This window comes from Mustelus asterias, chromosome 17, assembly GCF_964213995.1.
Source record: "Mustelus asterias chromosome 17, sMusAst1.hap1.1, whole genome shotgun sequence".
In the NCBI taxonomy this organism is placed as follows: Eukaryota; Metazoa; Chordata; class Chondrichthyes; order Carcharhiniformes; family Triakidae; genus Mustelus; species Mustelus asterias.
In genome coordinates, this window is record NC_135817.1 from 3,748,305 (window position 1) to 3,765,200 (window position 16,896).

At 45.0% G+C, this 16,896-nt stretch overlaps 1 protein-coding gene across 4 annotated transcripts in view; it reads right to left on the reverse strand.

Annotated features, from left to right (window-relative positions):
• wdfy2 (WD repeat and FYVE domain containing 2) overlaps positions 1 to 16,896 on the reverse strand; it is a 187,790-nt gene that overhangs the window by 122,443 nt on the left and 48,451 nt on the right. For all 4 annotated transcript variants that reach the window (XR_013499878.1, XR_013499880.1, XR_013499879.1 and 1 more), the window contains exons 4-8: positions 13,131 to 13,185; positions 9,364 to 9,514; positions 9,133 to 9,245; positions 7,081 to 7,207; positions 6,865 to 6,970 (exon numbers count right to left, since the gene is read on the reverse strand). Coding sequence is in view for 1 of the 4 variants with exons in the window: in XM_078232170.1 (XP_078088296.1) it covers positions 6,865 to 6,970; positions 7,081 to 7,207; positions 9,133 to 9,245; positions 9,364 to 9,514; positions 13,131 to 13,185 (552 nt within the window). In the remaining 3 variants the exon portion in view is untranslated. The remainder of the gene's footprint in view (positions 1 to 6,864; positions 6,971 to 7,080; positions 7,208 to 9,132; positions 9,246 to 9,363; positions 9,515 to 13,130; positions 13,186 to 16,896) is intronic.

Genomic DNA, 16,896 nt, shown 5'->3' on the forward strand with positions numbered 1-16,896 from the left:
TCTGTCAGCATGTGCGCTCACAACACATTATTGCTATTTATATTTAGCAAAGCGCTAATTCAAATGGGAAGATTGTTAATTTGATGAAACCATATATCCCAGTAACTGAATATCCCTGCTCGGAATTCCATGTGCAGATGTTTAACTGGTATTTCTACCCTGAACACTCCATGGATACTCTGTTTTTGACTATTTTCGTTTTTTAAATCAGTAAACTGTCCGTAGTTATTTTGCACGGCTTGTGACTATGACCTGGTTTGCTCAATGGCAGGAGAACAATATCTACTTGCAGCAACAGGTAAGATGGTTGTGTTAGCTTCCAAAGATCAATTCAAGTTTACCATTCCTGGCTCGGAATACCACTGACAGGGGCAGAGGAAGGTCTAAGGTAAATACTGCCGCTCCACATAAAGATTTTGGCCCTTTAGTTGACTGCCGGTTGGAAGGAGTGCAGTCCGTAATGCCAAACAGATCCACCTCATTGCTCAGAGTACGCACTTTGTAAACTGGAGCACTGAGAAAGTGAATCTGAATGACTTGGAATTGTAAACTGGTTGGATGAAGCACTGCAGAGATTACCTCCCCTCCTGCGCACACACAATGCCAACATTATAGTTAAGAAAGCCCACCAATTATTTTCTCAGAAGACTAAGAAAATTTGGTATGTCTTCTACGACTCTCACCAACTTTTACAGATGCACCATAGAAAGCATTTGTTCTGATGTATCACAGCTTGGTATGGATCCTGCTCTGCCCAAGACCGCAAGAAACTACAAAAGGTCGTGAAAGTAGCCCAATCCATCACGCAAACTAACCTATCTATTGACTCTGTCTAACTTCCCGCTGCCTCGGCAAAGCAGCCAGCATAATTAAGGACCCCACGCACCCTGGACATTCTCTCTTCCACCTTCTTCCGTCAGGGAAAAGATACAAAAGTCTGAAGACACGTGCCAACCGACTCAAGAACAGCTTCTTCCCTGCTGCCGTCGGACTTTTGAATGGACCTACCTTGCATTAAGTTGTTCTTTCTCTACACCCTAGCTATGACTGTAACACTACATTCTGCACTCTCTTGTTTCCTTCTCTATGAACGGTATGCTTTGTCTGTATAGCGCGCAAGAAACAATACTTTTCACTGTATGCTAATGCATGTGACAATAATAAATCAAATCAAACAATGTTAAGCTTCATTTCTTTTAAAGTCCACTTTCAAACCAGTCCAAAACAAAAATCATAATACTCTCAAAAAATTGCCTGCTCCTATTAAACTTGCCATTCAAAGCTGCAAAAGTAGCCTGGATGACTCAAGCTCCAAAATATTCTGCGCTCTTTCATCTGATGGGAAGTGGAGTACCACCTGTATTCCTATCTGATGATGTTGTAGAGATTATACATGCAGCAACAGAACAGAAACAGTTTTTCAGATTAATAATGAATGTCCTGACCTGAACTTGAATAAGGGAACAATCTATAGTCTGTGAAGTGTATATATAGTGGAGGTAGATTCTATAAATACTATAGCAATGTTGATTTCATTAAATAACATCTTCAATCCTTTTTCTCAGGTTCAGCAAAGTGTCTAACAAACAGATCCAACTACCGAGAAATTCACAGAGTCGCGATTTTGATTGCATAAATCAGGAGATTACAGATGCAGGTTAACACAATCCAAAGCTTCGGGACAGTCAAGTGTTTGAACGATTTTAGCAATTGACAAATAAGAATATAGTGTGGGAAAATGTGAAATGGTCCATTTTAGCAATCAAAATAAAAAAAGCATATTATTTAAATGGTGAGAGATTGCAGGACTTTTGAGATGCGGAGGAATCATGTCCCTGTGTATGAATCACAAAAGGTTGGTATACAGGTACAGCAAGTGATTAGGAAAGCCAACAGGATGATATCGTTTATTGGGAGGGAAACTGATTACAGAAGTAGGGAGGCTATGTTTCTGTTGTGCAGGACATTGGTGAGACCACATCTGGAGCATCGTGGACAGTACCGGTCACCTTATTTAAGGTTGTTCGTCGTATATATAAATGATTTGGAGGAAAATGTAGCTGGTCTGATTAGTAAGTTCGCAGACGACACAAAAATTGGTGGAGTTGCGGATAGTGAAGAGGATTGTCAGAGGATACAGCAAGATATAGACCGGTTGGAGACTTGGGCGGAGAAATGGCAAATGGAGTTTAACCTGGACAAGTGTGAGATAATGCATTTTGGAAGGTCCAATGCATGTAGGAATTATACAGTAAATGGTAGAACCCTGAGGAGTATTGACAGGCAGAGAGATCTGGGTGTACATGTCCACCAATCACTGAAAGTGGCAACGCAGGTGGATAAGGTAGTCAAGAAAGCATACGGCATGCTTCCCTTCATCGGTTAGGGAATGGAGTATAAAAATTGGTGGGTAATGCTGGAGCTGTACAGAACCTTAGTTAGGCCTCATTCAGAATACTGTGTACAATTCTGGTTGCCACACTACCAGAAGGATGTGGATGCTTTGGAGAGGGTACAGAAGAGGTTTACCAGAATGTTGCCTGATCTGGAGGGTATTCGCGAGGAGGAGAGGTTGGATAAACTCGGTTTGTTCTCACTGGAACGACGGAGGTTGAGGGGTGACCTGATAGAGGTCTACAAGATTATGAGTGGCATGGACAGAGTGGATAGTCAGATGCTCTTTCCTCGGGTAGAAAAGTCAGGTTTAAGGTGCATGGGGAAAAGTTTAGAGGAGATGTGCGAGGCAAGTTTTTTATACAGAGGGTGGTGAATGTCTGGAACGCGCTGCCTGGGGAGGTGGTGGAAGCAGGTACGATAGTGACATTTAAGGGGCTACTAGACGAACACATGAATAGGATGGGAATGGAAGGATACAGACATAAGTGTATGCAGTTTTAGTTTAGGCAGGCATCATGATCGGGGCAGGCTTGGAGGACCGAAGGGCCTGTTCCTGTACTTTTCTTTGTTCTTTGACAGATGTAAATGCATTAGAAGCATTTCAGAGAAGGTGAATAGACGAATACCAGGAATCAGCAGGTTGTCTGATGATGAAAGGTTGGAGAGGTTAGGTTGTGTCCAGCAGAATTTAGAAGAATAAGAGCCAACTTGATTGAAACCTTGAAGATCCTGCGGGTGGATGTGGGGAGGATGTTTCCTCGTGTTGGAGAATCTAGAACTAGGGGCCACTGTTTAAAATTAAGGGCTCACTCGCTCGAGATGAGAAGACATTTTTTTCTCTGAGGGTTGAGAGTCTCTAGATCTCTCTTCTTCAAAAGGCAATGGCAGCAGAGTCTTTGAATATTTTTTTAAGGCAGAGCTAGATAGATTCTTGATCAACAAGGGGGGTGAAAGGTTATCTGGGGTTGGCAGGAATGTAGGGTTGCAGTTACAATCAGACCAGTCATGATCTTACTGAATGGCAGAATGGCCTACTCCTGTTCCTAATTAATAAGTATCTCTGCATTTAGCAGGTTCCATGCTGGGATCAGACTTGCCCAGAAGTACTACTGGCTGGGATTGTAACAGGGATGATAGGTTATAATTATTTGGAAAGCTGGGGTGTTCACAATACAATGGATAAGGATTAGAGGAATTGATCGAGGTATTTAAAATCATGAAGGATTTATACAGAGAAAAGAGCAACTGTTTCCAATGGCTGAAGAGTCATTAGCCAGGCAGCACAGAACAGCAAAGAAACAGAGGATACATAAAGATAACCATTTTTTTAGGCCATGAGTGGTTACGATTTGAAATGCTGTGCCTGACAGAGTAGTGGATACAGATTCAATGAGGGAACCGGATCATTGCTTGAAGAAGGAAAAAGAAATACAGGAATATAAAGTTAAAGTGTATTTATTAGTCACAAGTAAGGCTTACATTAACACTGCAATGAAGTTGCTGTGAAATTCCCCTAGTCGCCACACTCCAGCGCCTGTTCGGGTCAATGCACCCTAACCAGCACGTCTTTCAGACTGTGGGAGGAAACCGGAGCACCCGGAGGAAACCCACGCAGACACGGGGAGAACGTGCAAACTCCGCACAGACAGTGACCCAAGCCGGGAATCGAACCCGGGTCCCTGGTGCTGTGAGGCAGCAGTGCCAACCACTGTGCCACTGTGTTGTATGGGGAAAAGAGCAGGGAGTTGACAAACTGAATTGCTCTTCCAGTGAACTGGCTGGCTCGTGGACAAAGCGGTCTCCTTGTGCGCTTTAAATCTATAGGAAAAGAAATCTGTTGTTCTTACTCGGTCTCACCTATATAAAACTCCTGTCTAATACCAACATGCCTGACTTTTAGCCGAGTTCTGAAGTGACCTAGCACGTCACTCAGTATCAAACGGCAGGAAACTAAGGATGGGAAATAAATGTCTGCCATCAATGCCCACTGCCAGATTTTCTTTCATTTAAATAAGACTTGCATTTATAAAGCACTTTTCACAACCAGTGGACACCCCAAAGAGCTTTACAGCTAATGAAGCATTTTTTTGTGATATTGACTCGAGGGATAAATACCAGCCCATGTACAACTCCCCTGCTTCGAAATAATGCCATGGGATATTTTACATCCACTTGAATAATCTAATGGGGCCTTGGCTTAACTCTCATCGGAAAAACAGTGCTTCCAACAGTGCAACACTCCCTCAGAGCTGCACTGGAGTCAGCCTTGTTTTAAAACAACCCTAATCTCTGGTGGGTAGGCAAGGGTGAGTGGCACGGTGGCACAGTGGTTAGCACTGCTGCCTCACAGTGCCAGGGACCCGGGTTCGATTCCGGCCTGGGGTCACTGTCTGTGTGGTGTTTGCACATTCTCTCCGTGTCTGCGTGGGTTTCCTCCGGGTGCCCTGGTTTCCTCCCACAGTCCAAAGATGTGCAGGTTCGGTGGATTGGCCATGCTAAATTGACCCTAGTGTCAGGGGGACGAGCTAGGGTAAATGTGTGGTGTTACGGGAATCGGGCCTGGGTGGGATTGTTGTTTGGTGCAGTATCGATGGGCCGAATGGCCTCCTTCTGCACTGTAGGGATTCTGTTCCACTATACTATTCATTCACCTTGTAAATAATTTAATAACAGCTCCTTTTCTGTGTTATATTTCATGAGGTTTTATCTCCTCTCCAACTTTTTCTAAGGCACCAGCTCACCTCAGCATCGGGTACAAAACGGTGTCCAACCACTTTCCAGTATCTCACCCATCTCTGCACTTCACATGTCAACTGTGGCACAGTTGGCAAGAGCACTTGCCTTGGAATCATAGGGTTCTGGTTCAAATCCCACTCCAGGGCTTGAGAACAAAAATCAAGGCTGACACTATTGGAGGCGCCGTCCTTCAGATGAGACTTTAAACTGAGGCCCCTCTGCCGGTTCAGATGGGTGTCAAAGACCTCTTGGGACTACTTTGAAGAGGAGCAGGGGAGTTATTCCAGTATCCTTGTCAAAATACTTTCCTCAATCAACAAAATGCAACAGGTTTATTTGGAATCACAAGCCTTTGGAGCGCTACTCCTTCTTCAGGTGAGTGGAGAGTTGGGTTCACAAACAGGGCATATATAGACAGAGATTCAATTGCAAGATCAAGGATGTCCTGAGGCATGGTACATCAGCAAGACCATGCAGACACTACGACAACGGATGAATGGACACCACTCGACAATCACGAGGCAGGAGTGTTCCCTTCCTGTCAAGGAACACTTCAGCAGTCAAGGCCATTCAGCCTCCGATCTTCGGGGGCGGCCTTAGAGACTCACAGCAACGCAGAATCGCCGCGCAGAAACCAATAGCCAAGTTCTGCACACAAGGATGGCCTCAACCGGGATCTTGGGTTCATGTCACACTACGCGTAACCCCCACGACTTGCCTGGGCTTGCAAAATCTCACTAACTGTCCTGGCTGGAGGCAATACACATCTCTTTAACCTGTGCTTAACCCTCTCTCCATTCACATTGTCTGTACCTGTAAAGAGCCGCATTCCAACCATTATCTTGTAATTGAGTCCTTGTCTATATATGCCCTGTTGGTGAACCCAACTCTCCACTCATCTGATGAAGGGGCAGCGCTGTGAAAGCTCGTGATACCAAATAAACCTGTTGGACTTTAACCTGGTGTTGTGAGAATTCTTACTGTGAACATCACAAAAACCCAGATGATCTGGTCTTTGCCACATTGCTGTTCGTGGTAAGCTTGCAGTACTGGTTGTCGCATGAGAACAGCGACTACACGTTAAAGAACCACTCCAATGGCTGTACGGTAAAGTCATGATGTGGAGATGCCGGCGTTGGACTGGGGTAAGCACAGTAAGAAGTCTCACAACACCAGGTTAAAGTCCAACAGGTTTATTTGGTAGCAAATACCATAAGCTTTCGGAGCAATGCTCCTTCGTCAGATGGAGTGGTCTCTGTTCTCGGAGAACACAGAGACCACTCCATCTGACGAAGGAGCATTGCTCCGAAAGCTTATGGTATTTGCTACCAAATAAACCTGTTGGACTTTAACCTGGTGTTGTGAGACTCCTTACTGTACGGTAAAGCACAGAGATGTCTGGTGGCTGACCACAGATCAGAGTTCCCTTTCTGCTGCCTCACCAGTCCTGCAGAGCAAAGCTGCACATTGACATTTTGCATGCGTTTACCTGAAAAGCCGGTTACCTCCCAACAACAGTTATGGGAATGCAACTTAAGCAAACCAACATGTTAAGTGCGGAACTGAACTGAATGGAGTGGCTTCAAAATTAGGTACATTTTCTACCTTGCACTGATTCGAGTGCCGCTCATGATGGAACTCTGTCAAAAGCATGTGAATTATTACAAATGAGCTGGATTCTGTTTGAACGGTGTCCAAATTGTCAAGGACTGAATGAAATTGCATGCTGACCTCTTGCCTCTTTACATCCATGTTCCACACAACAATCCCACCATCTGCACCACAAGAGATCAGCTGCCGAGTATGATGTGCATAACAAAGGGACTGAACTTTATCACTGTATGACAGAAACAGAACAAAGAGTTAGCTAAAGCAGCATAATCGCATTCATGCACTGGTCAGAAAAGCTAGCGTACGTGCAAATTAATACAAATGCTGAACACTCACTTGTGGCCTTGTAATTCAATAGCAGTTCCCTTTCTGCCCCCTATATCCCACATAATAATGGAATGGTCAGAGCTGCCTGAGAATAGTGTTCGTTGAACTGGGTCCCAGCAAAGTGCGGTGATGCTGCCTGAAAAACGGAGAGATTTTCGGTGATCCAGGTAATCGCTCTTTGAAATATAATAAAGGCAGTCGAAAAAAACAAACCTATGACATTTGGCATTGGATAAGTCAATTCAATTTTTGCTCTATGCTAGAAGCTCATTCACAGAAGGTACTTTCTATCTTGCATGACTCCTGCCATGTACCGAGCACCATTTGTTTTGTATCTTGCAACAACTATTTGTACTCATCAAGAAATATGCCAGCAGGAAAGAATGGAACACTTTTGATTCACAATTGCAGCAAACACTCTCTGAGCAGGTAATGGATGCAAATCAAGGCTTAAGCCCAACCTTGGAACAGCATCCTTACATTGATGAGAATGTTTTCCTCTTCACAGGTCAGCTGCATTTCTAAGCCCACTGGGTGAAATGAATGATTTCTGACATGTTGGATTGTAGACTTATGTCCAATAGGTCTGAGGAGACTTTGATCTTTCCAATCTGGGCTGGATTTAAACTCAGTCCCAGGGCTGAAATGATCGTGCTATATGCAGTAAGAGTTCACAGTGCGGAAGGAGGCCATTCAGCCCATCGAGTCGGCACCAACCACAATCCCACCCAGGTCCTATCCCCGTAGCCCCACATATTTGCCCTGCTAATCCCAACACTAGGGTCAAGTTAGCATGGCCAATCATCTTAACCCACACATCTTTGGACTGTGGGAGGAAACCAGAGCACCTGGAGGAAACCCACGCAGACACGGGGAGAATGTACAAACTCCACACAGACAGTGACCCAAGGCCGGAATTGAACCTGGGTCCCTGGCGCTGTGAGGCAGCAGTGCTAACCACTGTGCCGCCCCAGTTCTCTTCTTGTCACAAATACATCCATTCATTTACATGTTTCCTTAAGAGAAATGAAGCTAAACTCAGGATTCTGATGAATTATACCTCTCTTTGAACAGCTGGAAGTACATAGCCTGTTTATACACAAATGAGCATTTCACCCCATCCCTTGATAAATTCGCTTTCCAACTTGTACAAACAAACAAAGCAGGAGTGGGGCCTGGAATGCCTCTAAAGAACATTCTGTCTATTGAAAGAAACACATGCATCATGCGCTGCCTAATGAGCATGTTATTACCCACTTTGTATTTTGGATCTCCTCTCACACTAATTCAGGGTATATACATTGCAGGTGTTTCCTCGATTGGCTCCAGTGACTTACTCAGAAATCACTTGACTTGTATGGATGGCAGGAGAAAAGAGTCCAGTTCAGTGCTGTATGCCAATGCCCTACAGTGACCATCATCCTGGAAGTGTCACGTCTCCCTGAAAAGGAACTAACTACGTGGAAAATATTTGTGCAGCTAAATGAAGTAGTACTTAACACACTCGTCTTTCCTTCCTCTTTAGTCTTTATCCTATTACTCAAGTCTTTATAAAAGTCGCAAAACATTATCCGTTGTCACCTAGTACATTTGCAATCGCAAGTTCCATCCAGTTCTGTCAGTGCTAGCAAGTCAACTTATGGGATTGCTCTACTTCAGAGACACAACCTCTCTCCTCTCCCACTGACCACAGTGAAGATCCAGAGCTTTGTAACTATGATAAGAATCAGAGATTGGACTGCTCCCCTAAACCATTCACTGGCAAATTATCTATACCACGTTTGACTTCATTGGCCCAGTGTTTCGTTCAGCTTACTCCCATTTCAGTGCCAACAGTTGCTCTTGTGTTTCCCATCACCAACACAACATTTTACCGACGATTGGAATGTGACGAGGCCTTTAGCTAGAAATAATCAAAAACAACTTTCATACTCGCAACGTTAGCAATGAGGGAGACATTGTCGAAGTAATGAGGAGTGGGGAATTGCGCAATTATGTATCATTCGATTGAGACAGGGAGACAAATGTGAACTCTTGTGAGACAAGGTCTGGTTAGCTTACCACTGTGTCCTTTAAATGTCGTAACTACAGAGCAATTGTCTTGTTCAAGCTTCAAAATTGTCACCTGCCCAGAATAATCCCCCACAAAAGCATGTCGCGTCTCAATGTCAAATCTGAGAAGAATGGTTATGGAAAAAAACATGAGTGTAAAGCAGTCTTAAGTGCTACAACTAAAATGCCACAAGTTACACTGTACACAAGAGAGCATGTTAACTGTTATGTTTAGGATACTGTAGACACGAGGCCCAAGCGGAGGTTCTGTGGCTACCTAATCTTCGGCCACTCTCTGAACAATGCCAAGTAAAGCTTTTGTCCTGCCCCGTGCTCAGCACCCATTCCATCTCCAAGATAAATAGGACCATTGTCACTCGGTTCTGATGAGCTGAAAAAAAAGGAACAAATCACGTTGGTTCTCTAAAGCTCATGAATTTCACATTAGCATAGAGCTAAATATATAAAAGTGGCAAATGGTAGTGGCACCATCCCATAAATCAGAGCTTCCCAAGCTTCTCAGTAGCCTGCCTACTCTTGACATTGCTGCATTCATGGGAACAGTTTTAATTGAATGCCCCAGCTTCAAATGGCAAAGAAAAATAAATAGGCACAAAATATACTAATTGCCACTTCTACTGTTCAACATAAACCTCTCTTCCAAGTCTCATCAAGTTCCCTGCACAAGACTGAAATCTCAGCCCACCCAACAGAGAAATTACTAAGCTATGCATGATAACAGCTCACAGGCATGGAGTTACTCTCCTTCAAGCTGGACGAGAGAGCACAAACACATCATACCCAGAAAATGTGCTTTGCCACTGTCACTGAACATCAAGAATGGAGTGGAGATGCCGGCGTTGGACTGGGGTGGGCACAGTAAGAAGTCTCACGACACCAGGTTAAAGTCCAACAGGTTTATTTGGTAGCACGAGCTTTCAGAGCGCTGCTCCTTCATCAGGTGAGTCACTTGATGAACGGCAGCGCTCCGAAAGCTCACGCTACCAAATAAACCTGTTGGACTTTAACCTGGTGTCGTGAGACTTCTTACTGTATCAAGAGTGGAAAAAGCTGCAGGTTCGTGCAAATGTGGACTTCGCTCCTGGAACTTTTTCCGGTTGGATACCGTGTTCCTATGTGCTAGATTCTTTTGGGACGAGGAGAAATGACCTGATTCAGAGTGGCGAGTCTTCGGAATTCTCTACCCCAGAGGGTTGTGCATGCGCTATTATTGAATATATTTAATATTGAGATAGACACAAGGGATATGAGGAGCAAGCGGGAAAATTGAGTTGAAGCCCAGGATCAGCCCACGATCATATTGAATGATGGAATAGGCTCCACAGGCCAAATGGTCGAGTCCTGTGGCTATTTGTGTTTTTGAGTCCCACAGTAGAGGATTTCCTCAGTAATGTACGGGGCAACACAGTGGCACAGAGGTTAGCACTGCTGCCTCACAGATTCAATTCCGGCCTCAGTTCACTGTCTGCGTGGAGTTTGCACGTTCTCCCCGTGTCTGTGTGGGTTTCCTCCGGGTGCTCCGGTTTCCTCCCACAGTCCAAAGATGTGCGAGTTAGGTGGATTGGCCGTGCTAAATTGACCCGAGTGTCAGGGGGATTAACAGGGTAAATACATGGTGTTACAGGGATAGGGCCTGTGTGGGATTGTGGTCGGTGCAGACTCAATGGGCCGAATGGCCTCCTTCTGCCATGGAGGGATTCTCTGATTCTATGCAAGTCTGCTCACTTGCTCAGACATTAAAAAAGTGTTTCCCTCCCACCACAACTCTACTCCTAGACTGTAGTGACCTTTCACAGCATAAACTGGTAACCGTGTAGATGGAGACTTGGCAGAAATAGGAAATCAAAAAAGCAAGGAAACACAGGTCACATTTCTGCTACACCAAGATGTTAGGTATTGGCTCTGCCATTGCAGTGACACATTTGGTGCTGCCCATTCACCAGCTGCTCACCTTGTGGAATCGGGAAGTCCCAAGACCCATATAATTGGTATTGGAAGCAATGCCCAGTCTCCGAGGAGTAATTTTTAATCATTGAAGCAACCAATAATATAGTAGCACAATTCAGACTCAATGTGGGGGTGGCACGGTGGCACAGTGGTTAGCACTGCTGTCTCACAGCGCCAGGTTCGATTCCCGGCTTGGGTCACTGTCTGTGTGGAGTCTGCGCGTTCTCCCCGTGTCTGCGTGGGTTTCCTCCGGGTGCTCCGGTTTCCTCCCACACTCCAAAGATGTGCGGGTTAGGTGGATTGGCAGTGCTAAATTGCCCCTTAGTGTCAGGGAGACTAGCTGGGGTAAATTGCTTGGCGTTATGGGGTTGGGGCCTGGGTAGGATTGTGGTTGGTGCAGACTCGATGGGTCTAATGGCCTCCTTCTGCACTGTAGGATTCTATGAATGTTGAAAATAGAGGTGCAGTGCTTCATCAACTCTATTTTTATCAGGCCGTGGCCTTAACATTCAGTTAAAAAGCTTAGTTGCCCAGATTAGGCTCAAATAGCTGGTTCAAATTTTAGAGAAACACAGGTTTAGGGGTGATTTGATCAAGGCTTATAAAACAATGAAGGTATTTCAATGTAGACAGTTTATTTCAACTAAATGGGTTAGGGGGTCACAATCTCAAGCCATGTAAAGGTTAGAACTACATTCGATGAGAAGAGGTAGTTTCTTTGTCAGGGAATAGTGGATTTGTGGAACAGGCTGCCATTGTGTGACTCTCTGACTCACTGAATTCCTTCACCCAAGAGTTGGACCTGTTTCTGGTTGGGATGGAGATCACCTTGTTCAAGAGGCAGGTTTGTACAATGTTAGTCATGGCCAGATTGATCTTAAGATTTGATCACTTAAGAGGCATTTTGCCAAAACTCCGACTGACCACCCCACACCCTCTCAATTGGCCCAGGGTTTTTAACTGGGTTGGCGTCTCTCTTACGAGAGATTATAGAAACATAGAAACCCTACAGTGCAGAAAGAGGCCATTTGGCCCATCGAGTCTGCACCAACCACAATCCCACCCAGACCCTACCCCCATATCCCTACATATTTACCCACTAATCCCTCTAACCTACGCATCTCAGGACACTAAGGGGCAATTTTAGCATGGCCAATCAACCTAACCCGCACGGTAGCGCAGTGGTTAGCACTGCTGCTTCACAGCTCCAGGGTCCCAGGATCGATTCCCGGCTCGGGTCACTGTCTGTGTGGAGTTTGCACATTCTCCCCGTGTCTGCGTGGGTTTCCTCCGGGTGCTCCGGTTTCCTCCCACAGTCCAAAGATGTGCGGGTTAGGTTGATTAGCCAGGTTAAAAATTGCCCCTTAGATTCCTAAAAAAAATGCGTAGGTTAGAGGGGTTAGCGGGTAAAATATGTGGGGGTAGGGCCTGGGTGGGATTGTGGTCGGTGCAGACTCGATGGGCCGAATGGCCTCCTTCTGCACTGTAGGGTTTCTATGATTTCTATGATCTTTGGACTGTGGGAGGAAACCGGAGCACCCGGAGGAAACCCACGCAGACACGAGGAGAATGTGCAAACTCCACACAGACAGTGACCCAAGCCGGGAATCGAACCCGGGTCCCTGGAGCTGTGAAGCAGCAGTGCTAACCACTGTGCTACCGTGCCGCCCACATGCGGCACGGTAGCACAGTGGTTATGCGGCATAAGGTGGGGTGGGAAGTATCTGTATCGGGGAGATTGTCACTGCGTAGGACAGGCTGAATGGACCAGTAAATCTTTCACTGTCCATCACTTTTCATACACAAGTATGAAGCCTGGAAACAGCCCCACTTGGTAGATGCAGACTCCATGACCTCTGCAACATGGCATCAACCTGTTGTTTTCAACCTTGTCATAACGAGGCAACACCTAATGCATTTGGTTAGCCCATAACACAAAACCTTGCACTCAGAGCCCCACCCCCCCCCCCAAAACCCTTCAGTGTTTGTGCGCTCTTTTCCTCCCTCTCAATTAAAACAAAAATCAAGAAGTTCCTTACCCGGGTAGCTCTTTGCAGAAATCATTTTGTTGTAGTCCTCCGACAATACAAACTCCTGAAAAAGACATAACATTTAAGTTCAGCAACCTTTTCTCAGGTCATTTTCATATATAGATTTAAATTAAAGCAGCACTGCTCTGGGTCATTTAAAATTTTAAGAAACTTCAGCATCAGAAGTTCTTTTTACAGAACAGTCCCCATACGTATAGCTGGCAGGTTCCCACTATACACAGTTATCGGTGTAACAAGCAAGTGGTCATATAAAGCTGTGAGGCATAAAGGACCTCTGGACAATTCTGTTCAGTACAGAGGGGGTGATTCAGAAACCTGTAGATAAATTTGTTAGTTTTGTTGAGATTAACACAGTAATTTTCAATGTTGTCATTTCAATTTTCAAATCTCTCTGGCCATACATGAGGTGAACACATTAAGAGTTTTAACAACACCAGGTTAAAATCCAACAGGTTTATTTGGTAGCAAATACCATTAGCTTTCGGAGCGCTGCTCCTTCGTCAGATGGAGTGGAAATCTCTATCTGACGAAGGAGCAGCGCTCCGAAAGCTTATGGTATTTGCTACCAAATAAACCTGTTGGACTTTAACCTGGTGTTGTTAAAACTCTTACTGTGTTCACCCCAGTCCAACGCCAGCATCTCCACATCATACATGAGGTGCCAGAGGACTGCTAACATTGTCCCATAATTAAATAAAACTATGAAAGGTCCTGAAAGTAGCCCAATCCGTCACACAAACCAGCCTCCCAATCATTGACTTTGTCTATACTTCCCGCTGCCTCGGCAAAGCAGCCGGCATAATTAAGGACCATACACACCCTGGACATTCTCTCTTCCACCTTCTTCTGTCGGGAAAAAGATACAAAAGTCTGAGGACACGTACCAACCGAGTCAAGAACAGCTTCTTCCTTGCTGCTGTCAGACTTTTGAATGGACCTATCTTGAATTAAGTTGATCTTTCTCTACACCCTAGCTGTGACTATAACACGACATTCTGCACTCTCCCGTTTCCTTCTCTATGAGCGGTATGCTCGGTCTGTACAGCGCGCAAGAAACAATACTTTTCACTGTATGTTAATACGTGACAATAATAAATCACAAAGGTAGGGTTAGACCAGGAAATGAGGCCAGTTAGTCTAACCTCGGTGGTGGGCAAGTTACTAGAAAGAATTTGGAGGCAAAGCATCTATTGGCACTCGGATAAACATGGGTTAATCAGGGATAGTCAGCATGGATTTAAGGGAAGGTCGTGTTTGACCAATTTAATCAATTTTGTTTGAGGAGGCAACCAGGAGTGTTGATGAGCGTAATGCATTTAATATGGTCTATATGAACTTTAGCAAGGTTTTTGATAAGGTCGCACGCTGGATCCAAAATTGGCTGAGAGGCAGGAGGGTGATGGTAGAGGGATGTTTCTGTGACTGGAAGTCTGTTCCCAGTTGAGTTCCACAGGGCTCAGTGCTGGGCACCTTGAGAGGTATACATTAATTATTACATTAATTATTTGGACTTTCACGTCAGGGGTCTGATCACAAAGTTCATGAATAGCACAAAAATTGATAGGGTGGGAAATAGCGAGGAGGAGAGCCACGGACTGTAGGCGGATGTACATGGACTGCTCAAGTGAGCAGAGCAGCAACAAATGGAATTCAACCTGGAAATGTGTGAGGTAATGCACTAGGGAAAGGCTAATAAGGTAAAGGATTAAACTAGGAACGGTGGAAATTACTGAAGATCAGATGCACCTTGGGAAGACATACCCACAGATCCCTGAAGGTGGCAAGCCAGGGAGATACAGTGGTTAAGTTACATGGGATACTTGCCTTTATTAGCCGAGGCATGGGGAAGGAGGTCATGCTGGATCTGTATAAAACACTGGTTGAGCCACAACTGGAGCACTGCGTGCAGTTGTGGTCACCACATTATAGGAAGAATGTGATTGCACTGGAGAGGGTGCAGAGGAGATTTACCAGGATGCTGCCTGGCTGGAGAGTCTGAGCGATGAGGAAAGATTGAACAGGCTGGAGCTGTTTTCCTTAGAGTAGTGAAGATTAAGCAGGCACCTGATAGAAGTGTATAAGATTATGAGGGGCATAGATAGGATGGTTAGGAAGGCTCTTTTTGGAACTCATTGCCTGAGTGGTCGAGTCAGAAACTCCTGTAACATTTATGAAGTATTTAGATATTCATTTGTGCTGCCTTAATCTCCTGGACTCGTTTCGATCGCCTCAGGGGGTCGGAGAGGAATTTCCCAGATTTTTTTTCCCCATATTGGCCCTGGGGTTTTCACTCTGGGTTTTCGCCTCTCCCTGGAGATCACATGGTCTGGAATGGGGGGGTGGGGGTGAGTTAATAGGTTGTGATGAACAAAGCATCGTAGCTGTGAGGGACAGCTCGGTGGATAGGATATTAGGATGTAGATAGGCTGGAAAATTGGGCGGGGATCCTGGATTCAGGATTCAATCCTGGACCAGGGAGCGGCGCGGGCTTGGAGGGCCGAAGGGCCTGTTCCTGTGCTGTATTGTTCTTTGTTCTAGGACTATGGGCCAAGTGCTGCAAAATGGGATTAGTGTAGTCAGATCTTTGTTGACCAATGTGGACTTGATGGACCGAATGACCCCCTTCTGTGCTGGAAACAACTATGAATCATGCCCTGGAACCATCAGGTGTCTGTTGGAGAGCAAGTTAAACAAGTCGTGAGTGCTCCCGCATCCAACTGAATCCGGAATGTGTCAACTCACTCCGTTATTACTTCTAAATTACTGGATAAGGACAAAACCTCGTTCAGAGCTAAAACAAAGCCGGAATGTATCCAGCTCTGCAGCCAGCAAGAAGGGCTCAAAACCATGGAGAGCATGGACTTGAAGGCAGGCAATCAGGAATTATTCCAAATGGGCAGCCCATTAAATGCAGTTTACATAGTATTACGTAGAATATTGCAGCCCAGAATAAGGGCATTCTCCTCAACCAGTTCATGACAGTGTTTCTACTCTAAATGAGCCACTTTCTCAGCTCCTCTGTCAACATAACCTCTTATTTCCTTATCCAACATCCCCTTAAACGCATCTATACTATTAATCACTGACTCCCTGTGGTAGCAAGATCCACATTCTCACCACTCTGAGGACTAACGATGTTTCTTCTGAATTCCTTATTTGACTGCTTGGTGAATATCTTATCTTGATGACCTCTAGTTTTCCAATTCACCACGTGTGGAAACATTGTGTGAACACAGAACGAGAGCCAGCCATTCTACCCTTTTAGGATAGCCATAACCTCAATTATTTTGGAAACTTTTTTTGCACATTCGCATATCCTTTATAACACCTGTATAATATGACCAGAAATGCACACAGTACTCCAATTGTGGTCTCACCAAGGTTCAATGAGGTTATGTATAACTTCCCTGCTTTTTAATTCTGCACCCCAGATCTAGATCCTGTGTTTGATTTGATTTTATGACCTTATTAATGTGCAGCACTGAGATGATCTTTCTCTACACCTGAGCTATGACTGTAACATTACATTCTGGGTGGGACTGTTGTCGGTGCAGACTCGGTGGGTCGAATGGCCTCCTTCTGCACCGTAGGGTTTCTATGGTTTCTGCACTCTCTCCTTGCGTTCTCTATGAACGGTATGCCTGGCAGGCAAGAAATACTTCTTACTGTATACTAATACGTGTAACAATAATAAATCAAATTTTTAGTCATTTGTGTACTTGTATTCCCAGATCCCTTTGCTTCTTTATTCTAT